Raw genomic sequence first — 20982 nt, 5'->3', positions numbered from 1 at the left:
TTCTGGATGTTAACACTACGGTGTCGGGTGAATTTCCCGCCAAAATATAAGATGGCGCGGGCAATTATTTAGGTTTCCCGCGCAAAATCAGAGTTTAAAATGCCTATATCTTTTGAAGTATGGGTTCGATTGAAATGAAATTTTCGGTTTCTTGTGTAAAAAATGAAAATTTATTCAATCACAGACATTTTTTTATCTATTCAGTACATAAATAATTCGATATATATAAACTAAATACGAAAAACCCAAAAAATACTTATTACCTAAAAATATACACATATTTTTAAAGTTTAAAATAAAATTTTCATAATAAATCAAAACAAATAGAAATTAATAGTTTTTTAGCGTATGATATTTTTCAAAACACGCCCCTTTATGTAGAGGTATATTGCAAAATTTGCACATGTAGCGTGTCTCACTGCGCAATTTATGAACGGAACATACGCGACACCTTCTCAAAATGTTTTTCTTTTTTCCACTTCCGACAATTGCCTGTAACGTATGCTTTCTCATGTCCATCGATAGCCTGCATGGTGGATCAGATGTAGGTGGTTTAGCCCGCATTCCAGAAGTAGACGGTACTGGTTGAAGGTCTGGAACAATGTCCATGTCCTCTGGAATATCATCCGTCAACCAGTGGATAGCTGTTTGTTTCAAAAACATTTTAAAACCCATTTTTCTTTGCCTCACTGATTTGTAAACTGCATAAGAATTAAATAATGCGCAATTTATCATATACATTGCCAACCTTTTTGTCCATTTGACCGTCTTCCGCAATATCGAATAATATGAAAGGTATTGGTCGGCCCGGTCAACACCTTTCATATGTTTATTGTAGTCAATGAGTGCATTCGGTTTGACAATTTTCTTTTTTGATGTTCTGTCAATATTCTGACTTTCTTCCATCTCCGCAGAATGAATCGAAGAAATCAGGTATACAGGCTTTTTTGATTGCCACACTTGTAACAATATATCATTTTTCCTTATAAATTTTGTTTCACCTTTTTTCAAAGAAATTGTTTGAAAATCTTTAGGTATACCTCGATTTTTCTGGATTGTTCCACATATTCTGAATTTGTTTTTCATAAGTGCTTCACAATTTGCGACGCTATTATAATAATTGTCCATATATATATGGTACCACGAATCAGTGTATGGAGACACTACTGTTTGTATCGTTTCCAATAATCGCTTTCCTTCGCCGCAATAAATTTCCATGTTACAGATATATCCTGTATCACTTTCGCACAACAAACGAACCAATATTCCATATTTAACGATCTTGCCAGCATTATATACCCTAAAGAATAATCTTCCCCTCCAAGGTACGATCCCTTCATCTAGTGATAATTGCTGATGAGGTTTGTAAATATTTATAAATTTAGGCACAAAATAATCTAGTACTGGTCTCACTTTGCAAAGTCTATCTGATTCATTTACGATATCCGCATTATTATTGAAGTGCCAAGCTTTCCATATCTGTCGGAACCTGTCTCTCGTCATCGTTTTACCAAAATATGGCGTCTCCGTCCATGGCTCCGTGGTCCAATAGTCATCTCTTCTATCTTTGCGCACCTGTCCCATGAGAACAATTAACCCTAAAAACTTCTTCATCTCTTGAGGGGTTATATCTTTCCACTTTAGGCTTTTTTTTGAAAGTTTGAAATTATTCCTATTTTGATTATAATACCTGTTTGACTCCTCTACAAGAAATTCAAAAAAATCATCTCCGATAAATAATTTCACGGCATCTTCTATATTATTTATAACAGCATCTGTGTTTAATCCTTGATGCCCTAAAAAATCTTCTAAGACCGGTGGATTATCAACATGCGACCATTCTTCTCTCCCGCCTTCTATATCTGACTCTGAGTCAGAGCTGGAGCTCGAAATTCTTCGTCGCCTCAATGTCCTGGGACGCACCATTACTTCATCATCACTAGAATCTTCATCACTTGTACTCGCATTTTCAAGATCGCTATCACAAGAATAATTGGACAACTTGTCTGCACAAAACTCATCATCACTATAGTCTGAATGCTGCGACATTCTAGGTTAAAGCAAATAAAAATAATACTAACTGAAAATAGCGGTACTCTGATAGATATCTGATATAAAAAAATAATTATTATGCGAACACTTTGCGGAACGATTTTATTTTATTTGGTTAAAAAATTCTATATGAATGTCTTTATCACAATATATTTAAATATTTAAACACGTAATAATATTCACAAAACTCAAAACTAAAGACGTCCGGACACAAGAAGTATTTCTCAATAACTATTCTCTTTGCATGGTGAGATATCCAGGGATATCGGTTATAAAATGAGAAAACAATACATTGGTACCCTAACGGTATTGTACTCGACCAGCGCCATAAAGTGTTCTCTACTTACAAGGGATTTTTATGATACCTATTACCCCAATGGGTATGAAACGGTTCGCATACGCAGGTAGGTATCTTTGTGAACGGCAAACAAACAAATATTTGGTAATACGCAGTTACAATCGGCCCGAGTTTACACGTTTCCCGCACTCCACCGCAAATCTATATGAACCGAGTTAAGACGGCTCCCGCGGAGTACGCGCAATTCACGCGAGCCGACTTAACTCGTTTCCCGCAATCCAAGTGTTAATTTTGTATCCTGCTATATTGCCAAATTCATTTGTTAAGTCTAGTAGTTTTTTGGTGGATTTGGGGTTTTCTATGTACAATATCATGTCATCTGTGAATAATGACAGTTTCACTTTTTTTCCAATTTTGATGCCTTTTATTTCTTCTTGTCTGATTGCTATGGCTAGCACTTCCAGTACTATGTCGAACAGGAGTGGTGAAAGTGGATATCTGTCTTGTTCCTGTTTTTAGGGGAAATGGTTTTAGTTTTTGCCCATTCAGTATGATGTTGGCTAATAACCTACCTCCCTCCTGCTTTCCAGCTGTATTTTTCTTTATAACTTTTTATCACCATCTGACATATTATGTACTGTTTTTAAAAAGTGCTTTTCTTTCCACAACTAGAATGTATGCTCCATGAGTTCAGGAACTGGTTTAATTGCACTATATCTTCATTGCCTAGAACCCTGGCACATAACGCCACTCATTAAATATTTGTTGACTGAAGGAATTTAATATACAGTGATCTACTTTTACTTAAATTCTAACTACTGTCTCAATGTTCTCACCTGCCTTATGTTACAGAGTGTATTAAGTGTCAGGTTAGAATTCCTGATGATGAAATATTTCTTCCACTTCTCAGAGACACATAGACTATGCAGCACCTATGAGTAGTTCTGCCACTTATTAGCTCTCTGACCTGGGCCAAGTTTGTTTTTTTTTGTTTAACTTCTGTTTTCTCATCTGTAAAATAAGGATAATAATAGTTCCCACCTCATTAGGTTGTTGGAAGGAGTTGAAAAATTTTAATATATACAGTGTGTAAACAGTGCCTGGTATAAAATAAGCAGTATATATAAGATTGTTACAATAATTATGCTATAGTATCCCTATCACTTGTTATTAGAGTACCTGGTACAGGGAAAATAGAATTGGACGCCGGAGATATGTTATATTGATAGAGAAATTGGAAGACTTTGAAAACTGACAGTATAATATTTTGGAAGGGGAAAATAAAGCAAATGAAATAGCCAGGTGATATGTGTATGGGTAACATTGTATTTTTAAAACATTCATACACCATGAAATGCTTTTCATAAAATATTATTCGTTAATTCAGGGTTTATTAAAAAGTACCTAAAACTAGTGAACATACAGTTTAACTCTCTCTCTTGAGAGTCTTAGTAGTACCATTCTAGGTACATTGGAGAGAAGGTAATTCATTACTTATACTGGATGCCTTAGAGCAGTGGTTCTCAACCTTCTGGCCCTTTAAATACAGTTCCTCATGTTGTGACCCAACCATAAAATTATTTTCGTTGCTACTTCATAACTGTAATGTTGCTACTGTTATGAATCGTAATGTAAATATCTGATATGCAGGATGGTCTTAGGCGACCCCTGTGAAAGGGACCCAGACCCAATCGCCCCCACCTCCCATTGGGCTAGATCTAAACCTGGCTGGTACCACCCTTGTCAAGCCCCGCTGGGCGGGGAGGCGCAGCCTCAGGTCCCCTGGCCCGGCGCCAGGGCGGGGGGTGCGGCCTGAGGTCGCCTAGCCCAGGCCAGGGCGGGAGTGGGCCTTGAGGTTCCCTGTCAAGCCCCATGGGGGCGGGGGGGGGGAGTCTGCAGCCTCAGGTCCCTGCTGATTGCTTGTTAAGGCTCGTGACGGGAACTTGGCCTCCGCTGTGGGCGAAGGTATCTTGTGTTACGGAAACCCCTGACTCTGCTGTGTGCGCCGCCATCTTTGTGCGGAGTGACGGTCAATTTGCATATTCCCTCTTTATTATATAGGATTACTAGTATAGAAAAAATTTGTAAAGTCCTATATAATAAAACCCTAATATGCAAATCGACCAAACTGCAGAACAACCAGCGGAATGACTGGTCACTATGACCTGCACTGCCCCCCGAGAAGGAGGCAACCGGTGGTGGTGATCAGGGGCGAGGCAGGCCAGCAGGTGGCGCCAGGCTGCCAGCCAAGGCAGGTGCCAGTGGGGGTACCCCTGATCTCCCCGCCTGCTGGTCACCCCACAAAAGGGAGGCGACTGGCGGTGGGGGGTGGTGCCAGCTCACCAGCCAAGGTGGGTGTCAGAGGGGCCCCCCCCAATCACCCTACTCACATGTTGCCCCACATATTGGCCTTGATCGCCAGCCAGGCGTAGGGATCCTACCCTATATATTGGGAACAGTCTCTTATATTTAAAAATTAAAACCTGGCAAGGCTACTCTAATACTGAAAAAACAGGATGATGCAGCGATGACATGCATGGACTCTGGCTTGCACATTTTGTGGTCAGCCCTGATTCTGACACTTATAACTGTGTAACAAAGCCAATTACTTACTTTCTCTCTGCTTCAGTTTTTCCACCCATAAGATGAGGAAAATGGTACTACTGCCTCAGAAGGATCATGTTATATACTATTTTTTATAATCAGGGCAAAAAAATGTAGCTGCCCATACAACAGCAAGAAGCCTTTCACCTGTATGAAAAGTATAGTCACTGGTGCATGCAGCGTCCCAGATTGTGAGAGGGATGTCCCATCACTGCCAGTTTAGGCCCAATCCCCACGGCAATTGGACATCCCCTGAGGGTGCAGGCCAGGCTGAGGGACACCCCCCACCCTCTGGTGCATGAATTTCGTGCACCAGGTCTCTAGTCTATATATATCCTATCTAATAAAAGAGAAACATGGTAATTAGCATATGACCGCTACCCTTCCCATTGGCTAATCAGGGCGATATGCAAATTAAATGCCAGCCAAGATGGCGGCCGGCAGCCAGGCAGCTGGAAGTGAACATGAGGCTTGCTTGCTTCAGTGAAGGAGGACTCCAACGTTTGCTGCCTGCCTTGCCGGCCTCTGAGCTGGCAGTTTGAAACATTGTAACAAATATAGAAGCTAAACAAAACCCCAGAAACCTGCTTTCAGCCAGCCGGGATCTCAGAGCTGGAGATGATACAGTGTTTTGATTTTAGAACCCAAACAAACCAGATACCTGCTTTCAGCAGCAGAGGCCTTGGCCCAGAATAAAAAAAAAAAAAAAGAGTGGTTGGGAGCTTCAGTCACCCACCAGCCTGAAAACAGCCCTCAGCCCCTCACCCAGACTGGCCAGGCATCCCAGTGGGGACCCCCACCCTGAAGGGTGTGTGACCAGCTGCAAACAGCCATCATCCCCTCATCCAGGCTGGCCAGGCACCTCAGTGGGGACCCCCACCCTGATCCAGGACACCCTTCAAGGCAAACCAGCCAGCCCCTACCCATGCACCAGACCTCTATCCTATATAGTAAAAGGGTAATATGCCTCCCAGCACCAGGATCAGCGTGACAGGGGGCAGCGCCCAAACCCCCTGATCGCCCTGCGGCTCTGTGTGTGACAGGGGGCAGGGCCACAACCTCCCTATCTGCCCTGCTCTGTTCGTGACAGGGGAAGGCGCCCCAACCCCCTGATCGGCCCTGCTCTGTAGGTGATAGAGGGCGGTGCCCCAACCCCCTGATCCGCCCTGCTCTGTGTGTGACAGGAGGCGGTGCCCCAACTCCCCTATCGGCCCTACTCTGTGCGTGACGAGGGGAGCTCCCCAACCCCCCTGATGGGCCCTGCTCTGTGCGTGACAGGGGGGAGCTCCCCAACCCCCTGATCAACCTTGCTCTGTGCGTGACAGGGGGCAGTGCCCCAACCCCCTGATTGGCCCTGCTCTGTGCATGACGGGGGGTGGCGCCGCAACCTCCCCATCAACCCTGCCTTGAGTGTGACAGGGGGCGGTGCCCCAACCCCCCAATTGGCCCTACCCTGAGCGTGACTGAGGGTGGCATTGCAACCTCCCAATCCGCCCTGCTCTGAGCCCAACCAGGGGCTGCACCTAGGGATTGGCCTGCCCTCTGCCACCCGGGAGCAGGCCTAAGCCAGCAGGTGGTTATCTCCCGAGGAGTTCCAGACTGTGAGAGGGCACAGGCCGGGCTGAGGGACCCCCCTTCCCCCCTGAGTGCACAAATTTTTGTGCACCAGGCCTCTAGTATATATATAAAAGCCTAAGCAACTGTTACTACCAGAATGACCTGTCGACCAGTTGCTATTACACACACTGTCCACCAGAGGGAAGATGTTCAACTCAGGAGCTGCCTCCTGGTGGTCAGTGTGCTCCCACAGCCAACCTCCCACGGCCAGCCAACCTCCCCTGGTTCCTTACCCGGCTGGCAAACCTTTTGCACTCCTTCTCCGTTCTTCCCCACCCCCAACACCCCCCACCCCAGCCCAGCAGGCCTCGTCCGGCAGCCCCCTACCAGCAGCCGGCAGCAGGCCCCCAGACCCCAGCCAGCAGCCAGCAGGCCCTGACTGGCCCGGCCCCAATTGGGACGGGGCGAGACAGCCCTGATAGGCTCTGATCGCCCGCCAGGCCTAGAGACCCCACTCGTGCACAAATGATGTGCACTGGGCCTCTAGTGTTTAATAAAAGGGAAAGACCACTATACTAAATAATCTTTAAGTTTTCTAAGCTCTAAATTTCAAGGGTTACAGGCAGTTACTGCAATATTTTGATAGAAATCTTGAAGTATTTCTAATTCCTTTCCTAAATTATTTTTATTTAAATTGTTTTAAAAATGTTTTATAGGTGTGGAATATCAAACAAATGATTAAGTTGACACAGGAACATATAGAGGCGCTATTGGACAAATTTGGTGGGGAGCATAATCCACCTTCAATATATCTGGAGGTAAGCTTTTGAGTATTATATTTGTAGTAATTTTGAAAAGAAAAATAGTGCATGTATAAAAAGCATTTGTACTGATAATATTGGTTATCTTAGGTGGTTGGATTAGAAATAATGGGAAAAGAGAATTAGTTTTGTCTTAGCTTCTTAATCTTGTTTCACTTGTTACAATAAATATGTAGTATTTTGTAATTTGGAGAATGTCAAAATTAATAAAAAGTTGTATATGAACTCCAAAATTTTGTTCTGTTAAAAAAAAAAAGTTTGAAAAAAGAAAGAAGATGATTCTGGAGGTCAGCAAAGTAGTTGCCATGTTTAAAAATGGGGAGAATTTTGTAAAATATCTTTTTTCCAGAACAGATCTCCCCCAAATTGGTTTTTGCTTTCTTATAGGTAAAATGTATAATGTTTAAATATTAAATAGCTCAAAATTGCTTAGCTTTACTGTTTAATAGTGCCTTGAGGCTTTTGTATCAAGCCCTGAGTATCATTGTAAATTTATTGAGTTAGTCATTCTTCTTAATCCAATGAGGTAGTAGTTACTATTCTAATCACAGATAAGCTTTCTTGGCATTAGTTTCCTTAGGTAAGTCACTCAGATTCCACAGCCAGCAAGCTGTTATGGAATCTAGGCAGTCAGGCTCCACAGCCTGTTCTGCTTACCACTACACTATTCTGCCTGTCCCTGTAAAAGCTGGCTCCACAGTAATTACTAGCCGTACAGGGATATAACCCTAAATGACAAATGATCAGGTTACCATTTGCCTGCAAGTGCCAGAGATTTTTAGGCATGGATCAATGGACTCCTAAACTAAATTTCTAATTTAGTAATCTAATCTAATTACTTTTTAAAGAGCAAGTTAAATCTCCAGTATTTAATGAGAAAGTTTGCATTTCTAAAATAAATTTGGGAGTTTGGAAATAACTGCTAATATACTGTTCTTTTCATATGGCTTATCCCAGAGCACACTGCCAGGTAATATTAGTGCTAGGAGTAGAATTCATACCTCTGAATGCTATCTGTTTTACTTGTATGTCTGAGGAGGACAAGAAAAGAGTCATAAGGAGGCATATAGTCCTGGGTAAAATAGTAATTCTTTGTTAATCAGAATTAGACAACTTCAACCAGCAGTTTTTTTCTGTCCACCCTTTCTCTGTCTTGGGAGACATATACAGTAGGTCCTTGGGTTACGTCAGAGATCCGTTCCTATGGGGCATTGTAACGTGATTTTTGCCATAAGTTGGAACCCACCTACATAAGCACCTACATCACTCACATGGAGCCCATACACAGCAGTAATGAAGTGAAACAGTAAAAAAAATTTAAGAGAAAGCTAACAATTCTTGACCTTTACTTGTGGTAAATAAATAATAAAAAACATAAAGCACATATGTACATACGTCAAAATGATGGACCTTTTTTTTTTTTATAAATACTGCAAATGGGAGATGGTAACATAACTACGAAACGACATACGTCGAGTCCGACGTAACTCAATGACTGCTTGTATATATAAAAGGCTAATATGCTTAACTGTCCATCTGACCAGTAGCTATGACGTGCACTGCCCACCAGGGGGCAGACGCTCAATGCAGGAGCTGCCAAGCTGCAGTGACTTGGCTGCGGTGGTTCTCGGGTGACACACCCCGAAACCAGAGAGGAGGGAGCCTGATTCCTCGTGGGGCCATGCAATTCCACCTTTGGCCGTGGGTTATGTTGTTTCTGGGGCACTGTCGGCCCTGAATCTGGTTTACTGCACACTTGTGTTTGCATTCCAAACCCTGTACGACAGCAGTTTTGCAGAGTGCCCTCTCACACTCCAGGACCCCTCGGAGGATGTCAGAGAGCTGATTTCGGCCTGATCCCTGCAGGCCAGGCCGAGGGACCCCACTCATTCCGCAGATGCCCTTTGCGCCACGGCACACCCCATGTGCGGCCAGCCAGGGAGAGACCGCGGGAGGTTGGCTCCAGGGCGTGTCCAACCCATCTCACCCAGTCCCGCCCCACCGGCCACCTTCTAATTAATTTCCTTTCGATGTGCATGAATCCGTGCACTGGGTCACTAGTAAACATATAAATTAGTTAAAACATTGAACTTACTACCATTTGATATATTATGAAGAGAGGAGCCTGGTTGGAGATGACAGTATTCTTCCAGAGGAAAGTTGACTCAGGGAAAAGACCTATGGGTACTGATATTTGAAGGCCCTTTAGTGAAAAACCAGGTCTACTGATTACCCACTGAGACCCACCATTATATCCTTTCTGTCTCTATGAATTTGACTACACTAGGAACCTCATATAAAGTGGAATTATAAAATATTTGTTCCTTTGTGACTAGCTTATTTCACTTACCATAATGTCTTCCAGGTTTATTCATGTTTATTATGTGCAAAATTTTTTTTCTATTTAACATTGAATAATATTCTATTGTATGTATACAGGGTGAAGCTATATCTTGTGGTTTTGATTTGCATTTCCCTGATAACTAATGATGTTGAGCATCTCTTCCTGTGGTTATTGGCCATTTGTATTTTTTTTCTGTGGAGAAACGCCTATTCAAATCTTTGCGCATTTTTTTAATTGGGTTGTTTGTGTTTTTGAGTTGTAGGAGTTCTGTATATATTCTGAATATATGTCCTGAATATCAATCCTAATCAGATAGATAATTTGCAAATATTTTCTTCCATTCTGTGGGTTCCCCCTTCACTCTGTTGATAGTGTCCTTTGATACTCAAAAGTTTTTGTTTTGTTTTTTTAATGAATCTAACATCTGTTTTTCCTTTTGTTGCCTATGCCTTTGGTGTCATCCAAGAAAACATTGCCAAATTCAATGTCATAAAGCTTTTCCCTTTGTTTTCTTCTAGGAGTTTTATAGTTTTAGTTCTTATGTTTAGGTCTTTGATCCATTTTGAGTTAATTTGTATTTGTGATGTAAGGTAAGGGTCCAGCTTTTGCATTTCGTATCCAGTTTTCCCAGTACCACTTGTTGAAAGTCCTTTCTCATTGAATGGAAATTTTGATAAATGCGCTTGTCAAGACATTTTACCATATATGTGAAAATTTATTTCTGGGCTCTCTACTCCATTGGTCTATATGTCTGACTTTATGCCAGTACCACACTGATTTGATTACTATAGTAAAAGCTAAGTTTTGACATCAGGAAATATGACACCTCTAACTTTGTTCTTTCTCAAGATTGTTTTGGCTGTTTGGGATACCTTGAAATTCCATATGAATTTTAGGATGGATCTTTCTATTTCTGCAAACACACTGGGATTTTGATAGGGATTGCATGAATCTATAGATTGCTTTAGATAGTATTGACATCTTGAGTCTTTTTTTTTTTTTTTTTAAGTATGTTTTTATTGATTTCAGAGAGAGGAAGGGAGATAAAAACATCGATGAGAGAGAAACATCGATGGGCTGCCTCCTGCATACTCCCCACCGGGGATTGATAAATGCACTTTATCAAAATACCACAACCCGAGCATGTGCCCTGACCAGGAATTGAACCGGCATCCCCTTGATTCATAGGTCAACACTCAACCACTGAGCCACACCGGCTGGCAAGAGTCTTTAACTCTTAAATGTGAATGGATATCTAAGAATAAACAGAAATGTGAAGAAAGCTTTTTAACAGAAATATAACAGCAGAAATGGTGAAAATATGTGCAGAGAGCAAAAGAAAATTATAATTAACATCAGAGATATGAGAAGACATACTAATCTGTTCTTGTTTCATGGCTGTACTAAAGAAGCAAAAGTAGCCCTGGCCAATGTGGCTTGGTTGGTTGGAGCACCATCCCATGCACCAAAAGTTCTCAGGTTTGATTGCCTATCAGGGCATATAACCTAGGTTACAGGTTCACTCCCAGGAACAGGGCACATACAAGAGGCAACCGATATCTATCTACCTATCTCCCTCCCTACCTCTCCCCCTCCTTCCTTTCCCCCTTTCCCTCCCTTCTCTCTAAAATAAAAATAGGAAAAAAACCACACACACAAGAAAACATATCCTTGGGTAAGGATTTTTAAAAAGCAGCAAAAGTAATAGAAAATCAATTGACCATAAATGCAAGGCTTTATTTCTGGACTCTTTAATTCTGTTGTGTTGTTCTATATGTGTATCCTTACTCCAGTACTACATTGGCTTTGATCTTCAGAGTAAATTTGAAGGTGTTGCTATTTTCTAAGTGAATTAAAAGTGGGAGGCAGGGATGAAGTGAGGAGCCAGAGAAGCATGGGAAAGGTTGGAATAAGTATTGGGAAGAATTTAATAGGATGTTAAAAATAAGTAACATTTTTCAGGCAATAGTATGCAGGACTAAGTTCCGTGAATTGATAATGGAACTAACTGGCCTAGTTTCATTATTTTTCCCATCAATCTGTAGTAATCTGAGAGGAAGAATGGAATAATTGAGTGGTAGGATTTACTCAAGATTAGTATTTAACAAGCAAGTTGGTAAAACAATGAGAATTAGCCAAAGAGTCTCTAAGATGTTACCAGTGGCATTGTTGAAATGAGTCACTATTACTTAAAAGAAGTAAGACAACAAAGACCAAATCTGAGAAACTTTAAGGGATTAATATTGACCATGAACACATTAATGTGGTAGTGAGATGGAAGCTTAAAACGGTGGAATAAGTGTGTGTGCATAGTGGTATGGGAGGTTATAAACTGAGATCTTGACATCATTTGGAACTCTTGTAAAGAATGATATAGTATAGTTCTGGATCTTGAAGGTAATGTGGAAATAAATGCCTTTACAGATTCAAGGTATAAAGAACTTTAAGGCAAGAGTATTAAAAGAGTACTAGGTGTACTGGTAAATAATGGCGGATTTTATAATCAAAGAAAACACAATAATTTCAAGAGAAACATCAAAAGTGTTTTATTCAAAGTAATGTCCATCGCTAGCTACACATTTCCCCCATCTTTCAGGTAATTTGTGGATACCGTCCCAATAGAACTTTTCTTATTTTGAGGCAAACCATTCAGAAAACCAATTTTCCACTTCTTCGTATGTTTTGAAGTGCTCAGAAAGTGCGTGTGCCATCGATCGGAACAGGTGGTAATCTGAAGGAGCAAGGTCTGGTGAATATAGTGGGTGGGTTAATACTTCCCAGGCAAGATCTTTTAACGTGTCTTTAACTGGTTTTGAAGTGTGTGATGGTGCGTCATCATGAAGCAAAATTACTTTGCCATGTCTTCTGGCACATTCTGGTCATTTCACGATCAAATCGTGGTTCAAATTGATTATTTGTTGTCGGTAGCAATCAGTATTAACGGTTTCACCTGGTTTTAGAAGCTCATAATACACCACAACTTCCTGATCCCACCAAATGCAGAGCATTGTCTTCTTTCCGAAGCAATTTGGCCTTGCAGTCGATGTTGATAGTTGACCTGGATCAACCCTTTTGTGCATTTGGGATTCTCAAAATAAATCCACTTTTCATCGCCAGTCACAATTCGATGCAAAAAAAGACTTTCTTTCATGCTGTTGAAGCGACATTTTACTGATGTCTTTTCAGTTTTACATTTGTCTTTTGTTCAGTTGATGTGGCACCCATTTTCCTTCCTTTAAAATCTTTCCTATTGCTTGTAAATGATCATAAATTGTTTGTTGAGCAACGTTTAGTCTTTCTACAAGTTGTTTTTTAGTTTGACACGCATCTTTATCCAATAATGCTTGTAATTGTTGGTCTTCAAACTTTTTCAGTTGACCTCAACGTTCTTTGTCTTTCACGTAGAAATCATCACATTTAAAGCGTTTAAACCAGTGTTCACAAGTATCTTGAGACGGAGCATGTTCACCATAAGCTTCCCAAAGTATACGATAACTTTTTCTTCAAAATAAAGTAATGAATTAAAACTTCCCGCAAATGCTCTTTTTTTGGCAAGAAATTTGACATTTTTAAGCCTAAAAATATCTATGATGTTAACACCTTCAGCAAATTTGACATATGAAGTTTTGAAGCTTGTTGTCAATACAATAAAATAGCATACATATCAAATCGCATATATATCAACATATGTGTAACTCCATCTATTGAAATAAATCCGCATTATTAACTGGTACACCTAGTAATCAATATCCACACTGAATGCAGCCAGGATAATAGGATGAAATGAACCAAGCCAGGTACAAAACAAGGTAGGCAAGTGCCGTGGTAGATTGCAGCTGTAACAATGGAGAGAGGTAGAATAAGTAAATGTTTTGTACTTAAGAAAAAGTGGAGGGCCTGGCCGGTGTAGTTCAGTGGTTGAGTGTTGACCCATGAACCAGGTTTTGATTCTTGGTCAGGTCACATGCCTGGGTTGTGGGCTCGATCACCTGTGGAGGGGCAGGTGTGCAGGAGGCAGCTGATCAATGGTTTTCTCTCATCATTGATGTTTCTATCTCCCTCTCCCTTCCTCTCTCTGAAATCAATAAAAACATTAAAAAAAAGAAAGGAAGAGGTACTGATAAGTGCAGTGAAATAATAGTTTGTAATCCACAATTGAGGGAATAGTGTATTTTCAAAAAGTAAGAAAAACATTTTGATAAATAATATTCAGAAGTTTTATTGTTTACATGTGTTTCTTTTCCTAAGGCTAACTTTGTGTAGTGAATGTGCTGCCCAATAAATAAGAATATTTGATCTATGCAAGGAGGAACTTTTGCCTCCCTGACTGCATGTTTACAATCTTCAAAGGGTAGGAAATGCATTGGTCTTTATTTTTGTGATCTGAGCCCCAAACAGTGCCAAGCACATGTATGCTCAATAAATATTTACTGAAGGCTCAATAAAGTGGAGCATATTGAAAGAGCTGCTCATAAATAATTAGCACTTGGAACTGAAATTTATATAGTACTACAGATAAGAAAATTTTTAATCAATTTGGTTCTTATGCCCTGGAATGCTATGAAATATTTCAAGGTCAGGGTAGGGCCCCTAGTAGACTGTAATGAAGGCTATTTACCTCAGTAGATCTTTTAGTATTTTATTTTCTTTTTTCCCCAAAAAAATATAAGGTAAGATCTAGCATACCAGGTGCGGTGGCCTTTTCTGAAATGAAAATGTTGCTTCATTCTCTTGTACCTTTGATAATTCTTCCTTCCTTGTAGAAAGAAGTTCAGGCTTCATAACATGGTATCTTCTATAATAATAAAAGCATAATATGCTAATTACACCGGACAGCCGAACAACCTCCCAGATGAAGCCTCAGCAGCGGGGGCCAAGGCAGAGGTGTTTAGGGGTGATCAGGCAGGCGAGCAGTTAGGGGCAATCAGGCAGGCAGGCAGAAGGGTTAGGGGTGATCAGGCAGGCAGGTGAGTGGTTACGGGGAAAAGGCAGGCAGGCAGAGGCGGTTAGGGGGATAAGGCAGGCAGGCAGAGGCGGTTAGGGGGATAAGGCAGGCAGGCAGAGGTGGTTGGGGGATAAGGCAGGCAGGCAGAGGCAGTTAGGGGCGATCAGGCAGGCAGGCAGAATGGTAGGGGCAATTAGGCAGGCAGGTGAGCAGTTAGGGGCATCAGGCAAGCATGCAGAGTGGTTAGGGGTGATCAGGCAGGCAGGCAGAGGCGGTTAGGGGCGATCAGGCAGGCAAGAGAGTGGTTCGGGGCAATCAGGCAGGCTAGTGAGTGGTTAGGGGCGATCAGGCAGGCAGGCAAGTGGTTAGGGGTGATCAGGCAGGCAGAGGTGGTTAGCGGCGATCAGGCAGGCAGGCAGGCCAGCGGTTAGGAGCCAGTGGTCCCAGATTACGAAAGGGATGTCCGAACCCTGTGGGATTGGGCCTAAACTGGCAGTCAGACATCCCCTGAGGGGTCTCGGATTGCAAGAGGGTGCAGGCTGGGCTGAGGGACACCCGCCTTCCCCGCACAAATTTTGTGCACCGGGCCTCTAGTGTAATAAAAGGCCAATATGCAAATAGACCGAACGGCAGAACGACCAGTCGCTTTGATGCGCACTGACCACCAGGGGGCAGACACTCAACACAGGAGCTGCCCCTGGTGGTCAGTGCATCGCTCAGCCAGAAGCCAGGCTCACAGCTGGTGAGAGCAATGGCGGTGGCAGGAGCCTCTCCTGCTTCCGCAGCAGCGCTAAGGATATCCGATTGATGGCTTAGGCCCACTCCCCATGGGAAGCAGTACTAAGCCATCAGTCAGACATCCCCCCAGGGCTCCCAGTCTGAGAGAGGGCACAGGCCGGGCTGAGGGACACCTCCTCCCCCGAGTGCACGAATCTCGTGCACCGGGCCTCTAATACACACACACACACACTCACACACACACTCTCTCTCTCTCTCTCTCTCTCTCTCTCTAATCTGGTCCCTTACCCACATTTTCAGTCTTAAAGTTTGTTTTCCTAGTCTTCAGTTAAATGCCACAAATATGTATTGATCCCTTACTGTGTCCCAGCTATGACATTCAGCTATACTAGTATAGTTTTTCCTCTATGTCTTAAAATTTTCTGCCTCCTTACTTTATTACACAATTTATCCTGTACTCAGTCCTCTCTTCTCCCCACTTACTTCATCCATCTAAATGCTAGCCTTTTAAGACCCCCCTCCTTCCTCATTCTTGTATAAACAATGTTCTTTGTTTATTTCTCACATATAGTACTAACACAAATAAAAATATATTCATCTGCTTCTCAGCAGCCCAATAATGAACTTCTTGAGAGCTGTGAATTGTCATTTCTAAACCTTTATTTTCCCTGTCGCCTTTCATAAATGGTTGTAGTACTGTATCTTTAAGGGAGAAATGGTAAACCATAGTATGGGGTGATTACAACTGCCTTAAAGAACTATGGACATGTATATGTCACAATTCATTCCATCTCTTTACTTTCAATATCATTCTGTTTTCAAGATTCTTCTTACTTTTAGAATATGGTATATGTGGTAATTTGATCTGATAGTCTTAGTCAAAATGGACAGTGGTCCCAGAATTTCTTGACTGCAGTGTGTAAGCCACCTTTTTAAATAAAATTTTATTCTCTAAGCAGTATTTGATGAGGAAGGAGGTCATCAGAGATCCATAGTGAGAAGAATAAAGAATTTTAATTGATAGCTATTTCAGAAGGAAGACAGCAGTTATACATCTTCTAAGATTTTGGTGGTAGTGGTGAGATCTGGCACTGTGTACCTGAGTCTTATTTTTTTGTTTTTTTGTTTTTGTTTTGAGGAAACTCCATACTGTCTTCCATAGTGGCTGCACCAGTCTGCATTCCCACCAGCAGTGCACAAGTGTTCCTTTTTCTCCACATCCTCTCCAGCACTTGTTTGTTGATTTGTTGATGATAGCCATTCTGACAGGTGTGAGATGGTACCTCATTGTTGTTTTGATTTGCATCTCTCGGATGATTAGTGACTTTGAGCATGTTTTCATATGTCTCTTGGCTTTCTGAATGTCTGCTTTTGAAAGGTGTCTATTTAGATCCTTTGCGCATTTTTTGATTGGATTGTTTATCTTCCTTTTGTTAAGTTGTATGAGTTCCCTATAAATTTTGGAGATTAGGCCCTTATCAGATATGACGTTGGCAAATATGTTTTCCCATGCAGTGGGTTTTCTTGTTGTTTTGTTGATGGTTTCTTTTGCTGTGCAGAAGCTTTTTATTTTGATGTAGTCCCATTTGTTCAGTTTCTCTTTAGTTTCAAGTGCCCTAGGAGCTGTATCAGTGAAGAAATTGCTTCGGCATATGTCTGAGATTTTGTTGCCTTTGGATTCTTCTAGTATTTTTATGGTTTCCCGTGTTACATTTAAGTCCTTTATCCATTTTGAGTTTATTTTTGTGTATGGTGTAAGTTGGTGGTCTAGTTTCATTTTCTTGCATATATCCATCCAATTTTCCCAACACCATTTATTGAAGAGACTATCTTGGCTCCATTGTATGTTCTTGCCTCCTTTGTCGAATATTAATTGAGCATATTGGTTCGGGCCGATTTCTGGGCTCTCTATTCTATTCCATTGATCTATATGTCTGTTCTTGTGCCAGTACCAGGCAGTTTTGAGAACAGTGGCTTTGTAATACAGCTTGATATCTGGTATTGAGATCCCACCTACTTTGTTCTTTCTCAGGATTGCTGCAGCTATTCGGGGTCTTTTTTATTCCAGATGAATTTTTGGAGAGTTCGTTCTAGATCTGTGAAGTATGCCATTGTTATTATTTTTTTTTTGACAAATCTAATACCTCATCTCCTTTTCAACTTGTTTGTCTGTTCTTAGAGCGGGGGGAGAGGAGTGTGAAACTTTATGTGCCAACAGCTTTTTTTTTGAGGGGGAAAACAATTTTAATGAAGAGGGTACTTATCCTTGATGCAGTATAGTAGTTTATACTATCTTTTATTAATACTCATAGATATTATAGACATCTCTTTTATATGTATTTATCAGTTTCTCATTGTAATATAATGTAATATAACAAAAGATTTATCAATTTAAAGGTAAAAGCAGTCATTTACAGTACTTCCAGTGCTTATTTTGAAACTTATAACTTAAAACCCTGTAAGCTAAATTATAAAGAGGTTATAATCGAGGACTTAAATTTTATGTTTTCTTTTGTTACTGTCAGGAAGAGTTCCAGATTCACTGTAAATCTACTTTATTTTATAGGCCTATGAAGAATACACCAGCAAGCTAGATGCCCTCCAACAAAGAGAACAACAGTTATTGGAATCCCTGGGGAATGGAACTGATTTTTCTGTTTCTAGCTCTGCATCAACGGACACCGTTACATCTTCTTCCTCTTCTAGCCTTTCAGTGCTACCTTCATCTCTTTCAGTTTTTCAAAATCCCACAGATGTGTCACGGAGCAACCCTAAGTCACCACAAAAACCTATTGTTAGAGTCTTCCTGCCCAACAAACAGAGGACAGTGGTGAGTCAACTTTTAATATCATCATTGCCTTTTCTTTGTATTTTTCAGAAAGACCACTTGTTGAAAATGAAATATATCATCACTTTATACTCAGTGGTCTTACAAATTGAAGCATTTCAAACAAGGGAGGAAAAGACAATTATTTGGTGCCAAAGTCTGTGTTCTTTAACTATAACAAATAGTATTGTTTTTAGTGTCAGATTTGACATTTAATCTTACCTACAAAACTTGAACCATGCTCAAGTTTAAGTACTAGTTCAGAATCAATAAGAATTTTAAGACTAGTGCTTGCTTGTTGTCTAACATCTATCAGGTAAGATTAATTCTTCACCCTTGAGAATTCTCTACTTGGATTTATTTTTCCTCTTGTTTATATAACTTTTGATTACTGATCATTGGTATCACCGTTAGAGTACTCTGTAAGTAACATTTAGAACAGAGAAATCTGCAAAATTATTTTGGATGGTCTGTAATCCTCAAGTGCAATGAGTACTATCAGTAGATTTAGTAAATAATGCACCCTTATACATTGTTACTTTTTATAATGCATATTGCTTTTTATATCAACAAAAACCATTTTCTTTCCAAAAAAGTCAAAGTAGTTTTTAATTATTTTTCTCAGGCAGCATCATTGGTAATGCTTATTCTTAATGGAAAAAGTTTGCTCACCTGTGCTATAGTGACCTCCAGTGGGGTCAATTTTTCACCATGTGCAACAAAGGGATTTGAAGATTAATGTGTGGGAACATAAGACTAGGCCTTATGACACAGGCATGGTTGGAATTTAGATCTTTACCTAAAGCTGAGCCTTGAAGAGCTTTACCTTCAATAAAAGGGTGAACTGGAAGGAAATTTATTCACCAGCATACATAAATAACAGTGAAACTTATCTGTCTTTACCAGGGTTCCAGATAAGAGTACCCTGTATACTCTTTTTTTTTTTTTTTTTTATTGATTTTTTATAGAGAGGAAGGGAGAGGGATAGAGAGTTAGAAACACCGACCAGCTGCTTCCTGCACACCTCCTACTGGGGATGTGCCCGCAACCAAGGTACGTGCCCTTGACCGGAATCGAACCTGGGACCCTTCAGTCCGCAGGGCGACGCTCTATCCACCGAGCCAAACCGGTTTTGGCTACCCTGTATACTCTTAACTATAGACCTAGTCTCATCAAAGTGTGGGTTTCCCTGTACCCAATAAATTAATGTAACAACTGGTACTAGAGGGGTAATAGCATTCAGGGACAGGGCAAAAGTAAATGGAAACCCTCTGGCCCATTCAGGTCCCTGAATTCACAGAGAGAATGCCCTTGTGACAAGCTCAAAATCCTAATTTATAAAATATACAAGGAAACTGCCTACCGTTCATGAGTTAGAAGATTTAGAAACAGCAAAATTAGACTCCTAAGAAGGAACAAAACAGAACTTCCAGGTGGTCTTCAAATTTTAAAAAGAAGGAAATCCTACCTTTTGCAGCAGCATGGATGGACCTGGGGAATATTATATTAAGAGAAATAATCCAGTCAGAGAAAGACAAATACCATGCGATTTCACTTATATGTGGAATCTAATGAATAAAATAAATTAACAAATAAAATAGAAACAGACCCATAAATACAGAGAACAGACTGACAGGGTTGGGGGGCTGGGTGAAAAAAAAATCCTCATAGACATAGACAGTACTATGGTGATTGCCAGAGAAGAAGGGGCATGGGGGGAGGTAGAAGAAGGTAAAGGGGGAATAAATTGGTGATAGAAGGAGATTTGACTTGGACTGGTGAACACAGAATACAATATACAGATAATGTATTATAGAATTGTACACCTAAAACCTATATAATCTTATTAACCAACTAGAGGCCCAGTGCACGAATTTGTGCACCAGTGGGGTCCCTCAGCCTGGCCTGTGGGATCAGGACAAAACCAGCTGACATCCCCTGAGGGGTCCTGGATTGCGAGAGGGTGCAGGCCAAGCTGAGGGACCCCACTGGTGCATGATCGGGGCCTGGGACGGATGTGGGAGGTTGGCCAGCTGGGGAGGGCCCACAGGAGGACTCCAGGGTGTATCCAGCCTGTCTCGCTCAGTCCTGATCAGCTGGACCCCAGCACCAAGCTAACCTACCCACCGACTGTTTGCCCCCTGGTTATCAGTGCACATCATAGCAAGCATTTGAGCAGCCTTAGCATATCATTAGCATATTATGCTTTGATTGAACGGATGACCAGAAGACCGGACACTTAGCATATTAGGCTTTTATTATATAGGATATCAACCCAATAAATTCAACGAAGGAAGGAAGGAAGGAAGGAAGGAAGGAAGGAAGGAAGGAAGGAAGGAAGGACGGACAGTGGATGACAGTTATCATCTATGAAGTATTCTTGCTAAGAATGATTACAAGTTAAATGTCAAGTTTCTGCCACCTTCCATTTTACAAGAAACACGGAGATAAGCACCATGAGGAAACAAGAGAAATGTGGACATCCTCTAAGACAGTGATTCCCAAAGTGGGCGCTACCGCCCCCTGGTGGGCGCTGCAGCGATCCAGGGGGGCGGTGGTGGCCACAGGTGCATTTGTTTTAACTTTTTTTGTATTACCTTTCTATTCTGAGTTCAATAAATAGTTTCATAATTTCAAACTTCAATGTTTCTAATTTACACCTTTCTTTACTATATTTTACGAAAAAGGTAGAAACATTAATACATATATCTTTCTGTTTAATTGCTATTAAAATTTTTAAAAAATTAATTTCCAGGGGGCGCTGAGCAATATTTTTTCTGGAAAGGGGGCAGTAGG

General features: G+C 41.1%; 1 protein-coding gene across 4 annotated transcripts in view; it reads left to right on the top strand.

The window, feature by feature from the left end:
• Window positions 1-20982, top strand: part of BRAF (B-Raf proto-oncogene, serine/threonine kinase) — a 144877-nt gene that overhangs the window by 44862 nt on the left and 79033 nt on the right. For all 4 annotated transcript variants that reach the window (XM_070424037.1, XM_070424035.1, XM_070424036.1 and 1 more), the window contains exons 2-3: window positions 7228-7329; window positions 17926-18189. In XM_070424037.1, coding sequence (XP_070280138.1) covers window positions 7228-7329; window positions 17926-18189 — 366 coding nt within the window. The remainder of the gene's footprint in view (window positions 1-7227; window positions 7330-17925; window positions 18190-20982) is intronic.

The sequence above is a fragment of the Myotis yumanensis genome, unplaced genomic scaffold, assembly GCF_028538775.1.
Source record: "Myotis yumanensis isolate MYYU_CA2020_CCGP unplaced genomic scaffold, mMyoYum1.0.hap1 SCAF_9, whole genome shotgun sequence".
Taxonomy (NCBI): domain Eukaryota; kingdom Metazoa; phylum Chordata; class Mammalia; order Chiroptera; family Vespertilionidae; genus Myotis; species Myotis yumanensis.
The sequence above is the reverse complement of the archived record's forward strand: the minus strand, read 5'-3'. Positions and strand labels throughout refer to the sequence as shown.